The sequence below is a fragment of the Meriones unguiculatus genome, chromosome 17, assembly GCF_030254825.1.
Source record: "Meriones unguiculatus strain TT.TT164.6M chromosome 17, Bangor_MerUng_6.1, whole genome shotgun sequence".
In the NCBI taxonomy this organism is placed as follows: domain Eukaryota; kingdom Metazoa; phylum Chordata; class Mammalia; order Rodentia; family Muridae; genus Meriones; species Meriones unguiculatus.
In genome coordinates, this window is record NC_083364.1 from 19310658 (window position 1) to 19337612 (window position 26955).

Sequence of the window (26955 nt, forward strand, 5' to 3'; positions counted from 1 at the left end):
ACAATGTTTATGTTATGTGCTGGTGTGGTACATACAATCTAAGTGTAACTTTCAAAGACAAACTTGCATTGGTAATATGGGTATTCAAGAGAAAGAACTCAGGCCGTCAAGCTTAGCAGCAACCGCCGTCACTCCTGAGACGATCCTCTGTCATTCTGCTGTGTTTCTGAGAAGTGTTAGGAACAAGTATGCAGTCTTCAGAATAAACTATCATAATCCAAAAATTAATGACGACATAACTACCATTTTAATTTGAAAATAGTTTTTATTATTATTCAAACTGTCCTGTGTTCCTGTATTCTTGGATGACAATGTCTACAGTTTGAAAAGGAAATAATATTTTAATGATGGAATGGTTCTAGGAATCTTACTCAAGCACCAATGAGAGCTCAGTGGGGAAAATGAATTGATAAGGCAAGATATAGCTCATTTACTGGGTACCTGGGTGATCTTTTTGTCGGTATAAATTCTTTCATGCTTTTGAAGAGGATTGAGACATGTAAAGGCTTTACCACATTGATTCCATTCATTGGATTTCTCGTCAATATGATATCTCTCATGCATGTGAAGACTGTTAATATATGCAAAGGCTTTTCCACACTGATTACACTTAAACTGTTTTTCTCCACTATGAATTCTTTCATGCCTTTGAAGATCACTGTTACGTACAAAGGCTTTACCACACTGATTACATTGATAGGGTTTCTCTCCAGTGTGAATTCTTTCATGCCTTTTCAGATTACTGGGGCATGCAAAGGCTTTACCACATTGATTACATCCATAGGGTTTCTCTCCGGTATGAATTCTTTCATGCATTTGAAGATCACTATGATACGCAAATGCTTTACCACACTGATTACATTTAAAGGGTTTCTCTCCAGTATGAATTCTTTCATGCCTTTGAAGATCACTACAATATGCAAAGGCTTTACCACATTGATTACATTTATATGGTACCTCTCCTGTATGAATTCTTTCATGGTTGTGGAACTGACCTTTATATACAAAGGCTTTACCACATTGATTACATTTATAGGGCTTTTCTCCAGTATGAATTCTTTCATGACTTTGGAGATGACTGTTATGTGAAAAGGCTTTACCACATTGATTACATTCATAGGGTTTCTCTCCTGTATGAATTCTTTCGTGGATTTGAAGATTATTCTTCCATGAAAAGGCTTTACAACAGTGATTACATTTATAGGGTTTCTCTCCAGTATGAATTCTTTCATGCATTTGAAGATGGCTGTTACACATAAAGGCTTTACCACATTGATTACATTTATATGGTACCTCTCCTGTATGAATTCTTTCATGGTTGTGGAACTGACTTTTATATGCAAAGGTTTTACCACACTGATTGCACTCATAGGGTTTCTCTCCAGTATGCATTCTTTTGTGTATCTGAAGAGTACTCCCACATGTAAAGGCTTTACCACACTGATTACATTCATAAGTTTTCTCAACAGTATGAATTCTTTCATGCCTTTTCAGATTACTGGGACATGCAAAGGCTTTACCACATTTGTTACATTTATAGGGTTTCTCTCCAGTATGAACTCTTTCATGCCTTTGAAGATCACCGAGATATGCAAAGGCTTTACCACACTGATTACATTTAAACTGTTTTTCTCTAGTATAAAGTTGTTCATGGATTTGAAGAACACTGTTATATGAAAAGGCTTTACTATACTGATTACATTCATAGGGTGCCTCTGTTGTATAATTTCTTTCATGGCTGTGAAACTGACTTTGATATACAAAGACTTTATCACATTGATTACATTCATAGGATTTCTCTTCAGTACGACTCTTTTCATGCCTTTGAAGATAAAACTGCTTCTTTCCATTGACCATAGGATAATGTGGCTTGTATCCAGAGGGACAGTTTATATAACTATTAAAGGAAAAATAACAAATAAGAGATGTTTGTTTTGCATTCACACAGTTTGACTTTATGTTCTTCACAGACATGTTGTATAAAGATTTGTTTCTCCACCACAAACAACCTTCTTGACTCTCATGAACTGTCCCCCTCACTAAGTCCCCCCCTTACAGTAAGTCACTTCAAGTAAATGAGTAACCCTAAATTTGCTATGGACAATGAGCTTATAACAGGTCTTGGATATCCACTAGTCTCCTTATCAATGTGTGTGCTTTTTATAATTGAATGGTGTAAAACTAAGTAGATGTTCTCACGTGGCTATTGGTATAATGTTCTTGTGGAATGTATACAATTTACCCTTGTTCACTGACATGCTGATTTCTCTACCCCACTATCTGGTTTCAGTCTGGACATCACATTGGGATGTTTATTCTAAGCATCACCTGTCTCAAAGTTTGTGTAAATATGCTACCATTTGTTCTCAGTATTGCCAATAAAAACAACCAGCCAACACTGAGCAATGGTCCAAAGAGGAGGAGAAAGAGGTGAGTGGGAGGAAAGGCTGGGAGATCAGCAGAAGAGGACTTGGAAACACCAGGAGAGATGAAATGGATCTAAGATAAAATTAAAAGGCAAGTATAATGTGGAAAATCTGAATGGGAGGAAGCTATGCAGGTTTGGAAGTTTAGGATGGAATAATTATTACCCAGCATTGTGTTCTAGATTAATTAAATAAATCCCAGTCTCTGTGTGGTAATTTGTGTATACAGCTGGTTTAGGAATAACCACTCTTTAACTAAAAGATAAATCAATATTAAATATTAATAATAAACAACACGTGACTATAATTAAAATTATGACATCTCTTAAGGCCTTGTTATCTTTTCTTGTTTCTCAAAGAAATACTTTGCAAACGCCATACACCTGACATTAAGTTATATGGTATTGTGAGAATTTATTATCCTCACAAAGCTGTGATTGTTTACACCATTTTTTAATTAAAACTTCAAGGTATATTAAAATATACATGTTTTAATATACGTAAGTACATATGTATCAGATTGCAAATAAAACTTACTCTCCATATCTTGTAGAACTTTGACAATGTTCTTCAATCTTGTGGTCCTCCCATTTATAGCCTAAAATACAGTACCAGAAAATGTATATTACTGGAAATTATGCAAAATTTAAACTAGAATCTTCAGTGAACCTTAGAACAATGCCTAATTTATTTACCATATTCTTCCTCTCTCACAATCAAAATCACAGAAGAGCGCCAATATCTAAGAAAGGTTTTTCCCTTGTTAAAAAGTGAAGAAAAATGTATGTTATTACCTATACAAGTAAGGTTCCAGTAGGTCTCCAGCATCACATCTTTGTAAAGATTCTTCTGGGAAGGGTCCAGCAAAGCCCACTCTTCATGAGTGAAGTTCACATGCACATCCTCATAGGTCACTGCATCCTAAAGTATACCATATATATATATATATGCATATGTATACATATATATGTATAAATGTGCCCGTGTGTGCATGTCTGTATGTGTCTGTGTGTCAATTTACCTAAAAAAATACATACATAAATATAATAGAGATGGTGAGAAACTTCACTGAGAATATATTTACATAATTCTGTGTGATCAGCATTAATTTCATGCCATAGAATTTCAAATGTAGCCACCGCTCGACTTAGACGGAAACTCAAGCCTCTCAATTCTGTACACACTGATAAGGCATTACAGGAGAAATGACTAGCAGCATATACAGAGACCTGTAAACAGCAATATTATTGAGGATACATCAACAAAATTGTACCAAAATTACTAACTTCAAAAACAAATGGAAAACATGGGCTTGGTGGTGCTCACGTTTAATCCCAGAACTCAGAAGGCAGAGACAGGTGAATCTCTATGAGTTCCAGGCCAACCTAATCTATGTGGTGATTTTCTGGACAGCAAAAGGTACATATAATGAGACCAAATCTCAAAGAAAGAAGCAAACAAAAAAGACAGAAAGCACACAGGTCCTCACTCGAAATTCCTCCAAAGAGTTAAATGTTCACTTGAGAAATGTACTTGTCTATCAGAAAAGTCACTCTGTATAAACTATGAGGCTAACAAGATATGCCTATGAAAAATGCATCTTAATAAGTTACTGACTGATAAATCAAAATGTTCTCAAAAAGATTAGTAAATTATGATCCTAAGAAAATAAAACACGAACACCACAAACAAAAACAGCAGGCTACATAATGATGCTACAATGACGATCACCTGTTGCTTTTGCAGAGGACCTGGATCAGTCCCCAGCACTCACTTTGAGGCTCCCAACTATTCCTAACTAAGACTGAGAGCGTTCAACGCTCTCATTTCACTTCGGCTCAACACCAGGTTCACAGGGTTCACCAGGTTCACCAGGTTCATGTGGTTCACATCCATAAATATAGGCACGAAACTCATGCGCACAATTTATTTTCTCATTTAGTTATTCACTGTGCATACAAATTGTATACCCCTCTGTCCTCTCAAGGTCCTTCCCTCACTCCCTCTTCTTACTCTCCCCCCACCCTAATCCTCAAAAAAGGGGAGCACCCACAAAAACCCACCCCCGACACATCTGAACTGAGAACTTTCTCTTTCAAACTGGCCAGGCAAGGAAACCCTGCTGGGGGAAAATGATAGAAAAGCATGCAACAGGGTGCAAGTCCCAGACAAACCCCTCTCCCCTTCCTAAGGAACCCACATGAAGACCAAACTACCCATCAGCTACATATGTATAGGGGCTTAGGTCCAGTACATCCATGATCCTGGGGTGCTTCAGTCACCACAACCCCCCTGGGCTCAGGTTAGTCGGCTCTGTCGATCTTCTTGTGGAGCTCCTGGGTCAGTCTGTCCTTGCCCTGACACTTCCACAAGGCTCCCTAAGCTATGCCCAAAGTTTGGTTCTGCATCTCAGTTTCTATTTCAACCCATTGCTGGATGAAGCCTCTCAGAGGACAGCCATGGTAGACTCCCATCTTCAAGCACAGCAGAGTATCATTAACAAGGTCAAGAGTTGGCTCTTTCCCTTGGGGTGGGTCTCAAGTTGGGCCAGGCATTGGTTGCGATTCCCTCCATCTCTGCTCTATCTTTATCCCTGCACATCTGGTAGGCAGGGTATATTTTGGGTCAAATATTTTGTGGCTGGGTTCGTGGTACCCTCCCTCCACTCAAAGTCCTGTCAGGTAAGAGGGTGGCTTCTTCAGTCTACATCACCCCACTCTTAGGGGTCTCAGCTAAAGCCACTCCTATGTCTACCCAGGAGCAGGCACTGTTGTAGGTCTCCAGCTTTTCTCAGAGATGACCCTGCCCACAGATTCTCTTCTCTCTGCAAGCCCTCCATTCGCCAGCCTCCTTTCTCCCCACAGCTGATCCCCATCCTCGTTTCCCTCAGCATTCCCTCTCCTATCCTGCTCCCTCTCTTCAACCACATGCGAGATCTATTCTATTTCCTATTCTGAGTAAGATTCAAGCATCCTCCTTCAGGACCTCCTTTTACTTAGTTTATTTGGGTATGTGAGTTATAGTATGGTTATCCTGTACTATACAGCTAATATCCACTTATAAGTAAGTATATACTATGTGTCTTTCTGGGTCTGGGTTACCTCACTCAGAATGATCTTTTCTGATTCTATCCTTTGCCTGCAATTTCATGCTTTCCTTGTTTTTAATAGCTGACTAATATTCCATTGTGTAAATGTACCACACTTTCTTTATCCATTCTTCAGTTAACAAACATCTGGGCTGTTTCCAGTTTCTGGCTATTAGGAATGAAGCTACTATGAACACAGTTGAGCAAATGTCTTTGTATTGTTCTCTTTGTTTCTGGGTTATTGATTTCAGCCCTGAGTTTGATTGCTTCCTGCTGTCTACTCCTCTTGGGTATGTTTGCTTCCTTTTTTTCTAGAGTTTTTGGGTGAGCTGTTAAGTTGCTAGTATGAGCTCTTACTACTTTCTTTATGAAAGCACTTGGTGCTATGAAAATTCCTCATAGAACTGCTTTCGTTGTGTCCCATAGGTTTGGATATGTTGTGCCTTCATTTTCATTGAATTCTAGAAAGTCTTTAATTTTTTTTCTTTATTTCCTCCCTGACCCAGTGGTCATTAAGTAGAGAGTAGTTCAGTTTCCATTACATTGTAGGCACTCTATTGCTTCTAGTGTTGTGAAGTCTAGCTTTAATCCATGGTGGGAACAAGAAGGGAAGCTGAGGGGGGACATCTCTTTGTCAAGCTGGAAGCCTGCGATGGGGGTAGGCTCTTGGGAGGACATGGGTGTGACTCTAGCTCCCAACAGGAGGGACATGAAGACTGAAGTGACCACCTCCTAGCCTGGCAGGACTAGTGGAAGAAGGGGAACAACAACCTACCAACAAAATCTGTGATCCAAAAATTACCCAGCCTACAAGACTGAAGAAATGTCCAACCAATAATTGGCCCAACCTGAGACCCACCCCATGGTAGAGAACCAGCCCCTGACACTAATAATGATTGCCATGCTTGCTGAAAGGAGCCTAACTTGACTATAGTCTGGGAGGCTCCAGCCAGCAGTGGATCAGAACAGATGCTGGGACTTGCAGCCAAGCATGGGGCTGAGCTCTGTGGGTCCTGTGGAAGTGTTGGGGAAAAGATGGAAGGACCTGGAGGACACAGAAATCTCACAAGAAGACCAACAGAAACAACTAACCCAGTCCCATGGGGGCTTTCAGAGAGACTGAGACATCAGCTAAGGAGCAGGCATGATCTGGACCTAGGCCCCTGCACACATGTGGTCGATGGGCAGCTTGGTCTTCATAGGGATCACCTAGTGAATGGAATGGGGCTGTTTCTAACATGGACTCTATTGCCTGCTTTTGGACCACCACTCCTAATAGGGCTGCCTCGCCTGGCCTCAGGGGATGAGGATATGCTCAGTCCTGATGTGACTTGGTGAGCTGGGGAGGGTTGATATGGAAGGAAGGGGCTCCCCTTTTCTGAGGGGAAAAAGGAGATGGAAAGGGAGAAGGGGAAGACTGGGAGGAGAAAAGGGAAGGAGCACCCTTGGGATGTAAATAAAAAAGAAAATTAAAAAGAAATAGGGAAGACTCACAAGGAGAAACAGTGACTCGAATGTATAATCCCAACATTTTACATCATATACATGTCATTTAAAAAGGAAAGGTGTATTTGGAGAACAGTACAGGCTCTAAGATCAACATTAATAAGAGGGACCTCATGACTGAAAAACTTCTGTACAGCAAAGGACACTGTCAACAGAACAAAATGGAAGCCAACAGATTGGGAAAAGATCTTCACCAACCCTACATGTGACAAACAGCCTATATCCAAAATACATAAAAAACTCAAGAACTAAAACACTAACAAAGAAATAATCCAATTAAAAAATGGGATACAGAGCTAAACAGAGAATTCTCAACAAAAGAATCTCAATGGCTGAGAAGCACTTATAGAAATGCTCAGTGTCATTAGTCATCAGGGAAATGCAAATCAAAATGATTCTGAGATTCAATCTTATACCTAGGGCTAAGATCAAAAACTTATGCACATATTTTAAAAATTAAAAAAAAAACTTAAAACATACAGAGGAAAAGGGAGAATGTTGCACACCTGCAATCCAATCATCTGTAGATCAGGATTAATGTCATCCATGTATGTCATCCTGGTGAAAAAAATTATACCCTCTGCCAAAGATCAAAAGTCAGGATTGGGGCTGGAGAGATGGCTCAGAGGTTAAGAGCACTGCTTGCTCTTCCAGAGGTCCTGAGTTCAATTTCCAGCAACCACATGGTGGCTCCCAGCCACCTGTAATGGACTCTCATGTGCAGGTGTACATGCAGGCAGAACATTGTATACATAATAAAATAAATAAATCTTTAAAAAAAGTTAGCCAATTAATCTCAATTTTAAAAAAACTCAGGAATGGCTAAAGCTCAGCACAGTAGCAAATGCTACACATGTAGAAAAATCTAATTCCATAAGACAAAAAAAAACACACACATAAAAATATAAGGGTGTAAAAATGGCTTTTCATGGAAACGCAATTGCTTCTATTTCACTGTACATTATTTAGGGACAGAGTCTGTAATGGTGGTGATGATGTAGTTGCATAAGAAGGGGGTTGCACAGTTTCAACCACACTAGAAAATAAGTGTGGTGACGATATAAACACTCAAAGCCCACCCCGAGGGACTAACTTCCTCCAGAAAGGCAACTCCTCCTAAAGGTACCATAAGCACCCCAATGAAAGTCACAAAGTCACACACCAGACACAAATGCTCAAATACATCACCATCCCTGGGAGATTTTTCATTCAACCCATGACATTGCCACAGAGGTCATGACAGGCCCACACTCAACTCAGAATGCAAAATGCATTTATCTTAACTACAATAATCTTCATATTATGTCACAGTCCCAACACTGTTGTAGTGTCCATGTTTCTCTTAACACTCAAGGCAGTCTCCTGACTCTTACAGAAGTGTCCTCCCCATTATGACTGGAGGGTCTGTCTGGAGTCCCTGATTAGCTACTGAGGCCTGCAGAGATTGGCACTGCAGGAGAACTTGTGCTCGACTGCAAAAAGGGCCCTGAACTCTTCCTGCACTCAGTGCGCATTTCTCCTCCATCTAAGGAGAGGGTTTCTAGCATATGCAGATTATGAAACAATGTGAAGTTTGGTAGCACTACCTCACGACTGAAAGGGCGCCCAGGCAATCCAGGTCAAATTTAAACCACTTAATTCACCAGGCATCAACAGTTTTTAAAAGGCTCACCTGGATTGCTCACACCTCTCTCAATTGAACATTGGTAGCCAAAACATTAACACTTTCCTGACATTCTGTGGTAGCACTGGCCTGTCATTACAACATTTGGAAAGTGGAGGCAGGACATCAAAAGTTTATGCTTAGTCTACAGAGTGAATTCAAGGATAGCCAGGGATACACAAAGAAACCCTGTCTCAAAAAAACAAAACAAAACAAATTAAGCTAGCTTTGTCTATGACAACAAACACCAACAATTAGAACTCCCAAAGTACAGGTGATCAGGGTGAGGACCTGGGATGAAAAGACATGGATAGAAAATTCATCTTTCATAACATGATGGCTCATGTTAAGTTTATTAAGGGGTTCCAAGATGGTGACGACCAATGTGTATAGTATCTAAAGGTGAGTAAACAGGGGGCTGGATCCAAAACACCAACTTTGGTGCTTCTCAGACTAACGGAGAGAAGTCTGGGAGAGGGGGACAATCAGATCCAGGCCCTGTGGCTCTCTCCGGGGTCTAGGAGTCACAAACTGTGAGCTCTCTGCCCATTATACAGGCCCTCAGTTCCAGGGACAAGTAACCCCACAGCCACATAACCTAAAGAAAGGAAGCGCACAAGCACACACTCACACTCTATCACCACCAAAATCAAAATAACAGGAAGTAACAACTGGTCATTAATCTCTCTCAACATCAATAGCCTCAAGTCCCCAATAAAAAGACACAGGCTAACAGAATGGATATGTAAACAGGCCCCATCATTCTTTTGCATACAAGAAACACAGCTCAGCAATAATGATAGACATTGCCTCAGAGAAAAAGGGCTGGAAAAAGGTTTTCCAAGTAAACAGACAAAAGAAACAAGCTGGAGTAGCTATTCTAGTATCTAATAAAATAGTTTCAACCAAAATTAATCAAAAGATATTGGGAAGGACACATCATACTCATCCAAGAAAAAAATCCACCAAGCTGATGTCTCAATTTTGAATACGATGTGCTAGGGAAGGTTAACTGAGGAATGAACTAATTGAAACAAAAATATGGGAAATCCAGACATTAGAAAAAAGCATGCTATGAGAATAGTACATTTACTTGAGATCTACAGGCATTTTTTTCTTGTATTTGCATGTCAGCTTGTGACATTTAAGTATGTGTCACATTAGGATTACAAATATGGCAGGCATGGTAGCTTATGACCTCTATTCTAACCACTGGAAGGCAGAGGCAGATGGATCTGTAATTTTTGTGCCACCTAGGACTTACACTGTGAGACATGGCCTCAAAAATTGTGTGTGTGCCTATCAGAATGGCCAAGATCAAAAACTCAAGTGACAACACATGCTGGAGAGGTTGTGGAGAAAGGGGAACCCTCCTCCACTGCTGGTAGGAATGTAAACTTGTACAACCACTCTGGAAATCAATCTGGTGCTTTCTCAGACAACTAAGAATAGCGCTTCCTCAAGATCCAGCTATACCACTCTTAGGCATATATCCAAAGGAGGCTCAAGTGCACAATAAGGACATTTGCTGTTTGTAGCAGCTTTATTTGTAATAGCCAGAAGCTGGAAACAACCCAGATGCCCCTCAACTGAAGAAATTGTGGTACATCTACACAATGGAATATTACTCAGCAATGAAAAACAAGGAAATCATGAATTTTGCAGGTAAATGGTGGGAACTGGAAAGGATCATACTGAGTAAGCTATCCCAGGAGCAGAAAGACACACATGGTATATACTCAGTCATACAGACATATAATATAGGATAAACCTACTACAATTTGTACACCTAAAGAAACTAATCTAGAGGGAGGACTCTGGCTAAAATGCTCAATCCCCATCCTGAAAGGCAAAGAGGATGGACATCAGAAGAAGAAGAAAACAGGAAACATGTTAGGAGCCTACCACAGAAGGCCTCTGAAAGGCTCTGCCCTGCAGACTATCAAAGCAGATGTTGAGACTTATGGCCAAACTTTGGGCAGAATGCAGGGAATCTTATGAAAGGCGTGGGAAATAGTAAGATCTGGAGAGGACAGGAGGTCCACAAGGAGAGCAACAGAACCAAAAAATTTGAACACAGGGGTCCTTCCTGAGACTCATACTCCAACCAAGGACCATTCATGAAGATAACCTAGAACCCCTGCACAGATGTAGCCCACGGCAGTTCAGTATCCAAGTGGGTTCCATAGTAATGGGAACAGGACTTCGTCTGACATGAACTGATTGACCTGCTCTTTGATCACCTCCCCCTGAGGGAGGAGCAGCCTTACCAGGCCACAGAGGAAGACAATGCAGTCACTCCTGATGAGACCTAACAGACTAGGATCAGAAGAAAGAAAAAGAAACCCTCCCCTACCAGTGGACTTGGGGAGGGGCATGCCTGGAGAAGGGGGAGGAATGGAGGGATTGGAAAGGGAGGAAGGAGGGAACTAGAGGGGGGGATACAAAGTAAATAAAGTGTAATTAAAAATAAAATAAATTTAAAAAATAAAAAAAGAAACTATCTGAAGACTGTAAAAAAATTGTATGTGTGTGTATATATGTAATATATACATATATATGTATATACATATGTATGTACATATATATATACACACACAATTCTTGAATATATATATATACACACATATGGAATGGATAACAAACAGAAATTCTTTGTTGTAGAGAGACAACTCCCTTGAATATGATTCTTGAAGATTATGAGTATAACCTGTGAATTTATTTTTCTCATATAAATGATCCTCATAATTATTTGAATGCTTTTATGTTGTAAAAAAAATCAATGTTTAGGGCTGGAAAGATGGCTCAGTGGTTAAGAGCACTGCCTGCTCTTCCAAATGGACCCAGGTTCAATTCCCAGCACCCACATGGCAGCTCACAATTGTCTGTAATGCTAATTCCAAAGGATCTGACACCTTCACGTAATGCACATAAAATAAAGTTAAATAAATAAAAAGAAAAATCAATGTTTAAATTTTTAAAAAGTAAACCTGTTGTTTTAAAATTAGAGGGATGTAACATTTAAATTTTTCTCTGGAGATATGGTTCATCTGTTAAAAGCACATATTGCATTTGTAGTGAAAACTCAAACTGTACTCCAGCACTTATATCAGGCTGTTACACAAAGAAACCTTGACTCAAAATTCAAAATAAACAAAAGAGTAAACAGCATTTACTTAAGGGACTGTTTGCTTCTTCGTTTTTTGTTTTTTGTTTTTTTGAGACAGGGTTTCTTTCTGTATTCTTCTCTATCCTGGAACAGACACACATCCGCCTGCCTCTGCCTGTAAGGTGTTGGGATTAAAGACTTGAGCCACCACTGCCCAGTTTACTTACGGTTTGTTATTGTTGTTTTGTCTAGTTTAGTTTTGTTCTGAGGAAGGCTCTCTCACTGTGGAGCCCTAGCTGCCCTGGAACTCACTATGTTGACCAGGCTGCGCTTATACTCACAGATGTCTGCCTCTCTCAGTCTGATGAAATAGGAATAATATGGAAAGCACAGTAGAACATGAATTGTCTGAAATAGGGGTGCTCTTTATAAGCACCACTCTTAGCCAAAAGTTCATGGTTCTGGGTAGGGCTGAAATCTGCCTTCCAGAACAGCTTCTTTCCTTCTTTCCACCTGAAGAAAACTCCAGTTGTCTTGCTGAGCCATTGGGTCTAAGGCTTTCATTTCTGCCTTTTCCAGTACTCCTCAACCCTCCCGCACTTCTACTTCCCACCGCAGTTTTCCAGTTGCACAGCCAACTTTGCTACCCTTTAAGAAACCAGAGAGTGGAGCGCTACTCCTTGTTCTTGTTTGCCCTTTTCAGGCAGTTTTTGTTTCTCCATCCAGAGTTTTTCCACCTGCTCAGGCATTCTCCCAACATTTTGGAAATGGAATATGGGAACTGGGGGAAGAAGAAAGAAAAACAAAACAAAACAAAAATCCCCTTCAGGAGCTAAGCAGAGGTCATACCAGTGAGAGCAGCCACAATGAATTCTTTGCTGACATCTGGAAAAGAAGTATGATTCCCTTCATGCCCTGCAGTTTCCTCTACATTTTCCTCTTTGCCCCTTTTCCTCCCTCCATTCAACTTGAGCTATTTAAGCCAACCCCTGCATTTCAATAAATGAGTTTTCCCCCGCAAAAATCTACCAGGTTGTTGCTTATCATTGGTACCCTAGACCATGCTCTCCAATTCCTCCACATCCTGAGACCACTGGTGTGGTATGTGAGACCACAGCTCCACTACATCCTAACAGCACCGGTGCTCAAAGGCCTATCAGGGGCAGGGGACCCACAACTGGTCCCAAGGACCCTTTGGAACACACATTAGAGCATGAGTACTCCCCTCCAAGGCACAATGACATATTGCCTTGCTACCCCAACCTAAAGCTCATCTGATTCTTCCTTCCTCCTTTACTTTTCACTGGAGCCATCATGAGGAACTGACAGAAAGGGACAACTGATAATTCACGCAAGGATAACTCCTCAGCAATGACTAAAGGCCCTTAGTCCTCTAGTCTGATCCCTACATCCTTTTCCACATCAGCAAGAACACATCTCTAAATCTCTCTGAAAGAACCCAGCCATGCAACAATCAGTTAAAAGCCCTGAGATTGGCAGATGGTCTTCTTAAATTTGTGGGCAGACTCACACCTGGTTTTAGTGGACTCCCCTGGAACTCCTCCAGTCCTGGGAATAGAACCCTTTGATGACAGCTTCCCTACTTTTTTGTCTTGGAAAATTCTGCTTCTCACCAAGAGTCCCATATTAGGGCCCTCTGGACACTCATCAAGCTGTAGGGGATTAAACTTTCCCAGAAAGAAGCAATTTCCTTCTGGTAGGAGGTCCTTGGAAGATCTCCAGTGACTCCTATGACTCTGAGGTCTGGATGGACCCAGGGGGCTTATACTACATAAAGGCAAGAAGTCCAAGAAGGGGTGCACCCCTTTGTCCTCCCCATCACTGCAGTACAAGAGGATGGCATCATGCCCACTAGACCAAATCTACTCTCCTGAGCCTAAGTGCTGCTCTTAACACACCACATGACTGACTGACTGGCTGTCAGTACTCCTTACCAAGCACCCTGTTCCTTCAATGGGAGAATTTATATAGAAATGAATGCTTCCCACAGATCAGAAAAATCAAAATAAAAGCCAACAAAATATCTCTTGAGGCTTCAATGAGCTTTTCAGACAAAGTAACTTCTCCACAAGAAAACAAGAGGCTACCCAAACTCTTTATTGTTCGACTGGGTACTTTGATTGTTTAGACCAACTTGCCCTTTTCTGAAGAGCCTTTTTTTGAGACCCAACGGTCAGCTCAACTTGCTGATGTAAAAGAACTGCTTTAGACCCATCATCGGTCACCTCAACTTGTTGCTAGCATAAAAGAATCTGTGCAAAGTCAGGTTGACCATAAACTCTATTTATGTTCAATGAGAAACTCTACGGCCTTGCCACTCCTGGAAGCTGCCAGGCACGCTTTCAAGGCTAGCTAGAACTGGTTATCGAAAATAACTTTAGAGCTGACCTCCCTGTACTCTATGCACCCCTCTGTGTGCACTGACTACGGTGTTCACTTTTTAAAAGCTTTTTATTTACCTTTCTTTTATGCACATTGGGCTGTGCATGCATGTCAGGTCTTGGAGTTGCAGATAGCTGCGAGCTGTCTCACAATGTGGGTGCTCAGATTTGAACCTGGGTTCTCTGGAAGAGGTCAGTGCCCTTAACTCTCTCCAACCCCACAGTTCGTATCTTTAAAAGCTCTAAAGAACATTTAAAGCACATTGACTCTAAAGAACATTTGACATTGCAGTTCGGCCCCCAAATTTGGCTGCGTCCCTGATGATTAGTTGGGATGTGCGTTCAATAACCAATCAGTTCTGAGATTGATGTCTAGATGGTTTATGTGGCTTCCTTTGGACACCAACAGATCAAATATGCCTTTGTGCCCTTCAGGCCTGGGATCACATAACCAGCCCCTTCTACATTCAAAAACAGGGATTCCTCACTTCTCTTCCTCCAGCAAAAACCGGAGAAACCCCTCTCTGGCTTTGTTCTTAGAACAAAAAGGAGCACAGAAAGAAAAATCCCTGATCCTGTGGCTAGAGAAATCCTCCATAAAAGATTAATTTGAGAGGGCGTGAGCTCAGAACACCAGCTGGCATAGCAGGTTTGAAAAATAAACATTATGTAATTGGATAGTTGCCACTCAAGACATTAAGAAGGCTTCCCATAAGGCTGCTTCCTTCACCCAGGTCTTCATGGTAGCCCTTACGACAAAAGAAAAATGTCTTAAATGTAGAAAGCAGAGACACTGGAAGGGCACGTGTCCTAACTCTGGACCATCTAAGGGCTTGGAAGCCACTCCTCCTAAAACCATCTGCCATAACAAATTCCATTGGAAAAAGAATGATTGTTTTACCTGTGATAAAGATGGTAAGCCCCTCAAGCCTTTAGACACTAAAAGGGGCAACCCTGAGCCCTGTCAATGAGAAGGAAAACCCATAAAATCCTGTGGGTCACTAACATTTTGGAAGGCTCAAACCCCAAACTCAATATAAAAATTGGGGGATAAGCATTTAAACGCCTAATTGACACTGGAGTAGACGGGACTGTATTTAAATGATCTGAGGTACCACAGCGCTGGGAACTAATTGGTGACAACTAATGGGCACAGGAAGCTCCTCCTGGGCATATCCACAAAAGAGGCCTTCAAATGGAAGTATCCAGATGCTGCGTTTGGCCTTATCAGATCACTTACCAAGGACCTGGCCACCAACCTGTTGGAGAGAGATATCTTAGAATAGATATCTCTCTACCCCACTCTCTTTCCCATGTTCCTAGATGTGCTCCCTAGTAGCATGGAAAGTAAAAGCATCCAGATAAAGGACTATGACAAATGTCCTCCAAGGTCATCCCAATTCTAGGAGCCACTGTTAGACATGATGCTCCCTGCCTTGACAGGTCTCTGATGAACCCATCTGGGTTGAACAATGGCCTTTACCCATGAAGAAATCAGAAGCTCCTACTCAGATCATTAAAGAACAACTCTAATTCCAATGTATCCTTCCCAATTAAAAGGAATTCTGGGGGATGGCAGCTATCACAAGACCTGTGGGCTACCAACAAGACCATGAGAATCTGTGGATCCCCTCAAAGGAGCCTTCCCTTTGTCTCCGCAATCCCTCCAGTACTCCACTATTGGCCACAGATACTAACGATTGTTTTTCCTCTACTCCCCTATGCACTAAAGACTGTCAATATTTTGCCTTTTCAGTACCCCAAAATTAAGAACTCTGGGCCAGTCTCCTGACATCAGTGGGGAGTCCTCCCCCAAGGGATGGCCAATAGCCCCACTATATGTCAGGAAGTGTTTATTGTTGCCATGAAACCATATTTAGAAATAGGAATACACATATATCATTATATGAATGATATCTTGGCCTGGGAAGATCAAAACACTTCACCCCATGACCTCAAAGACTTACTTGTCCCTGTTCTAACAAAAAATAGGATTCAAAACAGATCCTAATAAGATACAATTCATTCCCTCCCCTACTCTTAACCTCAGTCCATCACAAGCCTGTTTTAACATTCCCTCAAGTGCTAAATCTCAATACCCTCCAGAGTTTCTTAGAAAACCTCAACTGGCTCCAGCCATAGCTGTCTATCACTACAAAAAAACCCTACAGCCTTTCTGATTTCCTGAAGTGAAATAATCCCCCAATCCCAAGGCTCACCTCCCAGGTCAATCAAACCTTTTTCAAGATTAATGTGCAGCTCTAGGACATGTCCCTGGCGCAATACACAAACAGACACAACTGTCCAGCTCCTCATCTTCAACCCTTCCCTCACCCTCATGGGGGCCCCATATCAGTCTAAGGAAATTTTGGGATGGCTCCACACTACTATTAGCAGCACTCCTGGCCTCCTAATAGAGATTGATGCCCTGGCCTCTGTCATAAAGCTAGGAAGAGATAGGGCCTTACAAACACAGGGTGAAAAACCAGACATCCTCGTGACCCCCTATTCTTTCTCAGATGTCCAATAATTACTTAAAAATTATTGCCACTTTGCCATCAGCCTGATGGGTTTCTCTGAACAAATTAATAACCATTATCCCAATGAGAAATTCTCTGCTCAGCCACTCTTAACATGGCTGCCCCCCCGCCGTCATCTCTTTTCACCAAAACCAATTCCTGAGGCCCCTTCCCTCTTCACCCAAAGAGGAAGATAGAAGGCTAAAGTCATGCTTTTCCACCCTGAAGATCAACCCCAACTATTAGTTTCCAGGAGCTCCCTGGCTACTCCCCAAATTCAGGTATGCTATGCTGTCTACATGGCCATTAAAGAGAAAGACGGCCCTTTCAGCTTATTTTCTAATGCCATGTCTACTGTTAGCTTCCTCCCCTGAATGCAGATCTTTTGTACAGTCAGAAGAAAAGCTCCTCTTCCCCCTGGTCATGAGACAAAAAAGAAAAAAGAAAAAGAAAAAGAAAAAGAAAGAAAAGAAATCTTCATCTCTCTGCTGGTTAAATTGGGACATACCACATCTCACTGGGAGCAGGGAACCACAGGAGTGGCTCTGGTACAGACCCACCACCTTTCCTATCTAGATATTTGTTGGAGGCATGTGGCTAAGGAAATTTGCATAATTTACAATAATATATATTTTCTGGTACTATAGTGGAGGCTACAGATGAGAAAAGCACAATATTGAAGGTCACTGTGAAAGTTCTGGAAGGTAATTTTCATGTGCAAGGTAATACATATGAGCCGCTAAAGAAATGTGAGTGTACTCGGAAGCTTTAAGGAAAAGGCACAGGGTAGATAAGCACAGCTTTGTGATGACTGTTAAATTCTCACGATACCATGTACATCAATGTCAGATAGCTGGTCAGTTCTGCAAGGTATTCCACTAACAAGTAATACAAGGAAACAGCTTAAGACATTACTTTAGTACATTATTTTAATCATAAAGACATGACAGCCGTGTAGAACTGTCCATCCATTTAGTTTCGTACCACTCAATTATCATAACAGGGATACTTATTAATAAAAGGTTACTGTATGTTCAAGACCTTCTATAAAAACATCATTCACATTAAAGCTAGTTTTCCTGATATACTTGTAGTGCCTGAACACTTTTAGTGAGAGGAGCAGTTTATAAGAGACAAAAAGGTTGCTGTGGGGGGACACGTGAATCCCTATGTCACATCGCTATAAGACACAAAAGGTTAGACTATTTGAATAAAATTATCGTTTCTAAGTCTTCCTTGTTATTTGTTATTGTTATTATTTGTTACTCTTCCTTAAGAGGCATATCATCTATCATTCTAGATACACGCCATTTGAGTTCTTGCTGCCAAACTTGACAGCCTCAGTTTCAGTGCTGAACACAGAGGAAGAATCAATGCCCCTTAAAATGCGCATCTCTCTTCTTTAAAGGAAAAGCAGCACAGAGATGATAACACCATGAGGAGTTCTGGCTTTGGGTGGACCCGGGCCCCTGGGAACACAGAAGCAGCAGGTTCTGGATGAAGTTGCTTTCTGGGACTAGGCATCACCTTGCCTTTTCCTTCCACAGTTAAGTGCTTTGCTGGGTGGTGCAGTGCTCTTAAACAACCTTTTTCATATGTCCAAAGAAGAACGGGTGCCCTCTCCTTACTGACCCTCATCTCCCTGATAATTGCTGCCTGTTTCAGCACAGCACTGCCACCTGAACTTACCTACAGCTCTTTTTCTTTCCAGACCACACAGGTTTCATTCCTTTCTGCTCCTGCTGTTGCTCTTTTGCCCTATGGACCTGCATGAGTCATGAGTAATAATAACTGTGCCACAGACCAAATGGTTAGGCTAGAGATCAGTCCATTACTATTTCAGTTATCCTTACTTGATTTCACAGGATAGGCACAGAATAGACAGACTTCAAAATATTACATGAACAACCTGTCTCATGACTATTCTATTGCTGTGAAGAAGCACTCTGACCAAGGCAACTCTGACAATGGAATACTTCTGAGACTGATTAGAGTGAGAGAGGGTTACCCCATCATCATCATCTGAAAGGAAGCATCATGCTGGGCAGGCATGGGGTGGAGAGTTACACCCTGATACACAGGCAGGAGGAAAGAAACACTTGCCTTGCACTGGTCTTCTGAAACCTCAAGCCACAAACTAAGGAAACAAACCTACTCCCACAAGAGCACAAATATTAATTTTATACAGTTAGTTCTACCAACTGGGGAATAACCATTCAAAACTAGAAGTGTGGGACTACTGAGCTAATATAAACCATAACAGGAATATAACTTAAGTAGAAAAGAGCTCTAAAGACAATGAGTGAGAGACAGTAATGAAAATAAAAAGAGGAAAAGGAAGAGAAAGAGAGCCCGAGAGAGAAACTGAAAAAGAAACTATTTCCTCTAATTATGCAGCAGCCAACTCCTCTGACTGGGTTACAGGTTTCCTTAATAATAACCTTCCCCACCCTGTCTAAGAAGAGACTAAACAATTGGAGCCCTCCAAACTTAGGTTTAAGTACATATCTTTCTCTGAGAGCACAGTATTACCCCTTGTTTCACTCGCTACACAGTTCCATCGGAGAACCTGGGATATTTTGCTTCAGGTCTGATGGAAACAATGAAGACAGACTCTTGGCATGCTTAAGTGTGACTGTTGTAGATGATGCCATCAAGAAACAGCATTTCTAACTGTGCAGAAGTGCCACACAAGCATACTAAGATTTTAAATTTGACCCAACTATTTTACCAGGTGGAAATCTGAAAGTTTAAGTTCCAGGCAACATGGAGGGTCAGAAACGTGTCTGACCACAGCCCAGAGCATAGTCAACTGGAGTAAAATAGGACCAAGCAACATCTTGTGTCTTGGAACTGAGGAGATGGTGAAACACCTGGATGACCACGCTTGGCTTCCAACAGTTATAATCTGTGAGATTTTAAGACATATGCATGGACTCAACCTGTCTCTGCCTGAGGCCACGGAAATCTTTCCTCTGTTCCTTAGCTGTGAGGAGTCTACCTCCCTAGACCATGCCATGGGCACCATCTCCTCCTGTATTCACGCTAACCTCTCAAAAGTGTCTCTATAAAGAAAAGGCTGTAACACTGTACATTCAACCTTGGAGAAGTGTGGATCTGACTGGGACTTGTGTGATGGAGGATGGGCTCTCCGTAGCAGGAGCTGAGCTAACCTTGAGTAGAAAGCAGCCATGTGGTTTGCTGCTATCTTGGCCATTATGTCAATATTATTTTACAACAATACAAAATTTTAGCTATGGATTCAACAAATGTTCAATAAATGTGCTTCCAAGAACAGAAAACTGATGAGAAAAGGTAATTATGAAAAAATGATGACCAAACAAAATTGGAAAAATATTAAACACACTGACATCCTCCACTTCAAAACTTCAAACAGAATTGTATTTAAAGACCCTACTGTCTGGGAAAAATAAAGAGATAAACAGAATATGAGATCAAAACAAGAATGAAAACACATTTAAAATAAAGTAAATGGTGACGAATGAGGCCAGGAAACCCGGTAAGTCTGGCCTTACTAACACACTTGCCTGGACCACCACAGCCTCTACATACAAATGTGTTAATAACGCACTGTACACCTTCAAGAATTAACTGCAGACTCAAGTGTGGAGGACCACGTGCAGAACTTCTATTAGACGCTAAAGAGAGCTCTGCAAGACAGCAAATCTGCCTTCCCTGGCGACAAGGAAAGCAGCTGTGCTCTTGCCCGTTCTTTGCCGGGTGACGCCAGCAAAACAACGATGTTTTCACTCAAGGGAGCGCACTAACTCGTTCACCAGTGAGTGCCTCTTCCGCCAAGGAAGTGCAGGAAAATCACAGAGCTCACAGCACCTCTCGGAGGGCCGAGTCCGGCCACTGGTTCCCGCATCCCGGGACCAACCCTACGCCGGGTGCCGCGGCTCCTCGCGTGGGAAAGGCGGACCCCGCTCACCATGGCGCGGACTCCGAGCTCGCCCCGCTCTCCTCGCAGCTCCCGGCAGCGGGTTACAGCACGGCACACGGAACCGCGAGAAGCTGCCTAAGTCCTTGGCCGAGCCTTAAGTATGGCGGACAGGAAGTTCCCGCCCCGTTCTGACTGCTGGTGCGTCCGGCGACCCTGATTGGCTACTGAGTCCTGAGTGACGGGAACATCTTCCTTAGGGACAGAGTTCATCTCTTTTATGGACGAGACAGGGCGCTGTGTTTCCACTCCAGGCACGGACCTGCGGCAGACCTGCCGAGATTGGCGTTGCAGGAAAACTTGGGCCTGTTACTGTCCAGGCAATGGCACCGGCCTATTCTCAGGGACCTAGGAACGGCTATGTGCTCGCCTGCCGCCGCCACCAGGTGCCCAGGAGCTTAAAAAACAAGCCCGCACCCAAGCTAGGCGACCCCTTTGTCCCCTGTGCACGCCCCCTTTCTCTCCTCTTCTGCCCCCTCTCTTCCTGTCTGCCTGTCCACATGTCCACTTACCTGCCTCTGCCCCTTCCCCAGGACCTCACTCCTCACTTCTCCTCCCCTCCCTTAAATAAGCACCAGGTCTGTTTTATGGCGTAATTTCTCAGGGGCACAGCTTTGCTCGGCCGCCAAAGGTGTGTGCCGCATTTTATTTCATAACATTGACCTGATTGCAAAGCCATCCGTGCACCACTCCTGCACGGAGTAGGTACTGCTCCTTTGTCGAGGCACAAGGTCTCTAGCACGCACAGATTATTAAACACTGAAGTGGAATGATCCCCCTGCCTCACAACTGAAAGGGCGCCCAGTTTATCCAGGTCAAATTTAAACCTGATTGCTATTCATCAGGCATCATCAGTTTTAAAAGGCTCACCTGGATTGCTCACGCCTCTCTCAGTTAAACATGGGTAGACAAAACACTAACACTTCCCCAACCTTCTGTGGTAGCACAGGCCTGTCATGCTGCAATTGGGAGGTGGAGGTAAGACAGCAAAAGCTTAAGCCTTTTCTACAGAGCGAATTCAGGACAGCCAAATTCAGGGCTGCTCAAAGAAATTCTTGTTCTAAAACCCAAAATAAAATAGAAGCATGGCAACAAATGAAGAGTTTTTCATGGAAATTGTTATCGCCAGGGCACTTTCTTTTGGATTAAACAAATCTACTATGAGATGGCAAAGGAAAAAAAAATCAAAGAAAGAAAGAGAGCAAAGAAATTTGTAATAAAATGAATAATAATCGTGAATACAGGGTCTGTCCGTCAGATCAAATCCTTAGCAGGATGGATCAAGGTCTGTCTCTGTGTTATGCACTTTGCCTCAGGCCTGCTTAGGCAGTCCTTGCAAGCATCCAGACTGAAGACTGAGTCTGTTCTATAGCCATCAGCTCTTTACTGGGCTCCTTTGTGACAGGAACAATGTATTGTGGGCCCTTCTCAACTCTGAGATCTGGGACCTCAAGAGAGGGCTGTTCACCACTCTTCTGGGCAGTGACTCCCTCAGGGGCTAAGGTGCTGGATGCCATGTGTGAGTGGTCCACACTGCTGTCCTGTGACACTCACATATGCTTTGAGAAGTCCACACAGGTGACAGGTAAATGACAACCACCATGGCCAACCTCCTACTGTGGTGCTGTATAGATGTGGGACAAGCACCAAAGGGCTTGGCTGCACGCCTTCCATCCGACAGACCCCACCAAACAGTCTGAGATTCACCACCAAGCATCATTGTCATGCTGTACTGTCTTACAGCCTCCATAGCCTGAGCTTTTAAACCCCAGGACAGGCCATGCCTCCCCCAGCCATGCTGGTGAGCTACTCAGGGGCCTTCTTGCCTGGCAGGTGAAGTGATTACCCTGCTCCTTTCCTGCCCTTCTGTTGTGCTCCTAGGCCTGTGAAACCAGCACCTGAAGCAGTGAGCACAGGAAGTTGGGAATGGCTCAGTGATGGAGGCCCCACAACCCAGGACCTGCACTCTTAGGGGAGTGTACCTGAAGTCAGGGGGTTACCCATTAGGGACAAAGGAAGTGTCTGCTTTGGCAAGGTCACCCCTGCCTCCAAGACCCCTATAGCACTGTGAGTGAGGTGAGGGGCTCCCAACAACCCAGCTAGAAAGCAAAGTGGCTTGAACCTCTGCTGGCACCCACCACCTGCTCAGCCAGACCTCAATTCATTTCTGGGGTACTACTGTTTTGGCTAGGAAACAGAAAGAGCAAAAAATATCTGCCGGTTTCTGGGCTAGCCAAACTTCAGGTTAGCATTCAGGAATTTGCTGTGATTTTCATTTTTGTAAAAAGAAATTTTTAGGGGCTGGAGAGATAGCTCAGAGGTTAAGAGCACTGGCTATTCTTCCAGAGGTCCTGAGTTCAATTCTCAGCAACCACATGGTGGCTCACAACCATCTATAAAGAGGTCTGGTGCCCTCTTCTGGTGTTCAGGTGTACATGCAGGCAGAACATTGTATACTTAATAAATAAATCTTAGGGCTCAGTGTTTAAGAGCATTGTCTGCACTTCCAAAGGTCATGAGTTCAATTCCCGGGGACCACATGGTGGCTCACAACCATCTATAATGTGAACTGATTCCCTCTTCTGGCAGATGTAAATGCAGACAAAACACTCATATGCATAAAATAAATAAATCTTAAAAAAATAATTTTTTATTTTAAAAATATGCATTATAAATGTTCAGTCTTTTAATTCATTATTTTATACAAAAGGCCCATCGATGTTAATACAGGATTTTAGTCAATTCAACTCTGTGAAATCAAAGTGAGTTCTTTTTTTTTAATTATTTATTTATTATGTATACAGTGTTCTGCCTGCATGTGTGCCTGTGTACCGGGATAGGCCACCAGATCTCATTATAGATGGTTGTGAGCCACCATGTGGTTGCTGGGAATTGAACTCAGGACCTTTGGAAGAACAGCCACTGTTCTTAACCTCTGAGCCATCTCTCCAGCCCCAAAGTGAGTTCTTTTACTTTGTTCTTTCATATTTACTATGGAGCCTCTTAATATTCTGATTAATTATTCATATTTCATTGTCTTCTTAATGTTATTGATGAGAAGTCTAAATGGATATACAGATTTATTTTTCTCTCAACTCTGCATCATTAGAGAAAATAAGTAAAACCAAATTAAGCATTAGTTTTTTTATTTGGTTTGGTTTGGTTTTTTGAGACAGGGTTTGCTCTGTAGCTCTGGCTATCCTGGAACTTTCTGTGTAGACCAGGCTGGCCTTGAACTCACAGATATTTGCCTGCCCCTACCTCCCGATTGCTGGGAAAGCATTAGTGCTTTTACATTATACTCCTATGTTTTATTTTCTTACATTCTCACTCTGTAGCCCTGGCTGGATGGGCGCTCACTATGTAGGCCAGGCTAGCCCTGAAATCATGAAGATCAGTTTTCCTCTGCTGCAGAGTGCTAAGATTAAAGGCATGCACCACCGTGCTCACTTGTATTAATTCTGCATATTTAGCGACCAATTAAAAAGAAGCTACATGTAGCACACAACTGTGCTCTGTACTGTGAGGTTTAAGCAGGCCTGGGTTATAAGCCAGACCCTATCTCACATAAGCAAATAGAAAAGTGTGCATAGCCTTTGCTACCCAAGTTTTTGGTCCACTAGTGTTATTCTCTGTTCTGTAGTCCTCAAGGTAATAACATCGTGGCTTTGCCAACAAGTCCACATTCTGCTTTTTTGTTGTTTTTGTTTATTTGTTTGTTTTGTTTTGTTCTTGGAGACAGGATTTCTCTGTGTAGCCTCAGATGTACTGGACTCACTTTGTAGACCAGGCTGGCCTTGAACTCAGAGAGATCTGCCTGACTCTGCCTTCCAAAGTGCTGGGATTATGGGCCTGTACCACCAGACCCAGCTCACATTCTGCTTTTCTGACATCCCTGCCTGGAATCTGAAGGTGCTGAAGCAGCAGCCAGCAGCAGTGTCAATGGCATGAGAATCCCTGTCCTGCTCCCTTACTGCTATCTCCGCTGTTTTGTGGAGGAATTTTATCCTGTGTCCTGCTTGCAGGCCTTCCACACTGAAACCCACACTAATACTTGACTGCCAAATTCAGTCACACTATCTGATTTCTCGCTCAGGTAATCTAGATTCCCAGCCTCCTCATTTCTACCTGAACAACAGGTGGAGTCACATGCTAATGGTGATTACAGAATGCATGCACAGTTGTTGATAGCCCCTGACGGGCCTGAGGTACAACTGGAACTGTGTCACAGCTTGTAAACAAATGCTAAAAAGCCTGGAAAGCAACAGGAGATGGGTGGCTGAAGATGGCTTTCCCTTCCAAGAAACCCTGCTGGGGTCAGATATAGATGTCTTCATATCCCAGCACAGCGAGCATCTGGCAATTTCAAAGCATAAGCTTGTGTTTATTTACACCATCTTACTTGTGAACATAAGAAAGCCATGATGACAACAACCAAAAATTCTATAGTGACTCTTGCTCTTTTGGAGGGTGCATTGAGTGAAATGCTTAAAGTTTTCAGCCCTGGGCTGTACGAATACAAACACTGAGTCAGCCTGGCTCCAAGCCTGAATCTATGACCCCTTACCAAGCTGTCCGGTATAGGTGCAAAGGTCCCTGGTCCTTGCTTGTCTCAGCATGGCTGCTCATGAAGCCCTTCTCTTACCAGATCACATATCTGTCCAAAGAAGTCTTCATCCTGAAGGAGGCTCTGAAGGTGCAGCAGGCTGCCCCATCCAGATCTAAAGAGGAACAGGATGCCCTGTGTGTCCAGGCCACAGCCATGCAGCAGGGCATGGAGGTACTGGCTATGTAGAGCAAGGGACAGGTTATGAGAGCCACAAACAGACCAGTGAGAGTACAGATAGGATCCAGGCTGGTCAGGGCACTTCAGGGACACATCCCTGACTTAGCCATTACTCAGGGGCAGAGAAGTGGTGTGGGTGTGTCTCATTGTGGAAGGGTCTCTCTTCTTGTTACCCTACTCCCTTCTTCCCTTATTCTTGCTGTGCTCCCCTCTTAACTCCCCACATTTCTTTTGAGGCAGGGTCTCATGTAGCCCAGGCTGACCTCATACTCACTATGGAGCCAAGGATGAATTTGAATCCCTGACCCCTCTACCTACCCTTCCCTCTCCCCTGTGCCCAGGTGCACCACAGCCATCTCCTGTATGCCATTCAGCTGAGGCCCCTAGCTCCTGGTCCAATCTAGGTGTGTCCTCTGTGCTTCATCATTCTTCTGTCACAACCTGGGCCTCAGTTTCCCCTTCTGTTTTGTCCAGCCTTGTGGCTTCTGGGACCATCCTTGTCCACTCATCTACCTCATGAGCCATTGACTCCCTTGGGCTTGAGGATAGGGACTTGCAGGGGACAGAGGACCACACACCAGGTACTCCAGGGTGTGTCTCTGCCTCTGTCCCCTCCATCCTCACTGCAGGGACAGATGGACAAGGACATACAGTGCATTCTCAGCCAGATCTCAGCAGATGTAGCTGCTGCAGGCCTAGAGCTGATGAAGACTCAGCTCAGATGTTCAGTTTCCATCCTTCACCTCTATGAGCTGAAGCCTGAGGGAGCACCTTCCCCAGCCTACAGGGTCACGAACAGCACTAGAGGACAGCCTAGGATCTTAATAAGTGTGCCCAGCTGACCCTCATGCCATGGCTCCCTACACTCTGGCCCTCTGAGACCCATCAATCTCCATCTGAAATGTTGCAACTCTGGACATGTCACCTAGGAGGACCACCCATCACCCAGGAGGATAAGCTCACTGTAAAGGGGAAACACAACCAGTGTGGAGCACTGGGTGAGGACAGAGATGGAGCAGGGAGGCTAGGAACAGTCTGAGCTTCCGGGCCCAGTACACAGTTATGACAAGAAAGACAAGTGCAAAGCAATATTTAGAGAAACCAGGGAATGGAATTGTGGCTCAGGGGTGAATCCCTTGCCTTTGATACCACAGGAAGGTGCTGGGGGCTGGCATGGAGTACTTGAGGCCTTGGGCTCTGTTCCTGTCAGTGCTAAACAAGTGAATAAATAAGCCCAGACTGTATTCTCTCATTCTTCATCATTTCAGTACTTTTTTTTCATCTTGGGGTTTTTGGTGGGTTGGGTTTTTTGGGTTGGTTGGTTGCTTGGTTTGGTTTGGGTTTGGGTTTTGTTTATTTTTGTTGTTTTGTTTTGTTTTCTGAGACAGAGTTTCCTTATGTAGCTCTGGCTATCCTGGACTTGCTTTGTAGACCAGGCTGGACTTGAACTCACACAGATCTACCTGCCTCTGCGTCCCCTTTTTTTTTTTTTTTT

At 43.0% G+C, this 26955-nt stretch overlaps 1 protein-coding gene across 2 annotated transcripts; it reads right to left on the minus strand.

The window, feature by feature from the left end:
- Positions 1 to 245: 245 nt before the first annotated feature.
- On the minus strand, positions 246 to 20798 carry LOC110546226 (zinc finger protein 431-like). Of its 2 annotated transcripts, XM_021632910.2 has the most exons (4): positions 20666 to 20794; positions 3221 to 3347; positions 2964 to 3024; positions 246 to 1897 (listed from the first exon to the last, which is right to left on the minus strand). In XM_021632910.2, exons 1-4 carry the CDS (start codon positions 20666 to 20668, stop codon positions 427 to 429), a joined length of 1662 nt encoding a protein of 553 aa, XP_021488585.1. In that variant the 5' UTR covers positions 20669 to 20794; the 3' UTR covers positions 246 to 426. The 2 variants fall into 2 exon arrangements, with proteins under 2 accessions (XP_021488585.1, XP_060227237.1); XM_060371254.1 differs by lacking the exon at positions 3221 to 3347 and having other exon boundaries at positions 20666 to 20798.
- Positions 20799 to 26955: the final 6157 nt, after the last annotated feature.

What these genes read in the sequence shown, in the direction of transcription:
- LOC110546226 (XM_021632910.2), bottom strand. An exon ending in CTGGAACCTTACTTGTATAG is followed by an intron (nt 3,025 to 3,220) that starts GTAATAACATAC and finishes ACTGTATTTTAG; the next exon opens with GCTATAAATGGGAGGACCAC. An exon ending in AGTTCTACAAGATATGGAGA is followed by an intron (nt 1,898 to 2,963) that starts GTAAGTTTTATT and finishes TTCCTTTAATAG; the next exon opens with TTATATAAACTGTCCCTCTG.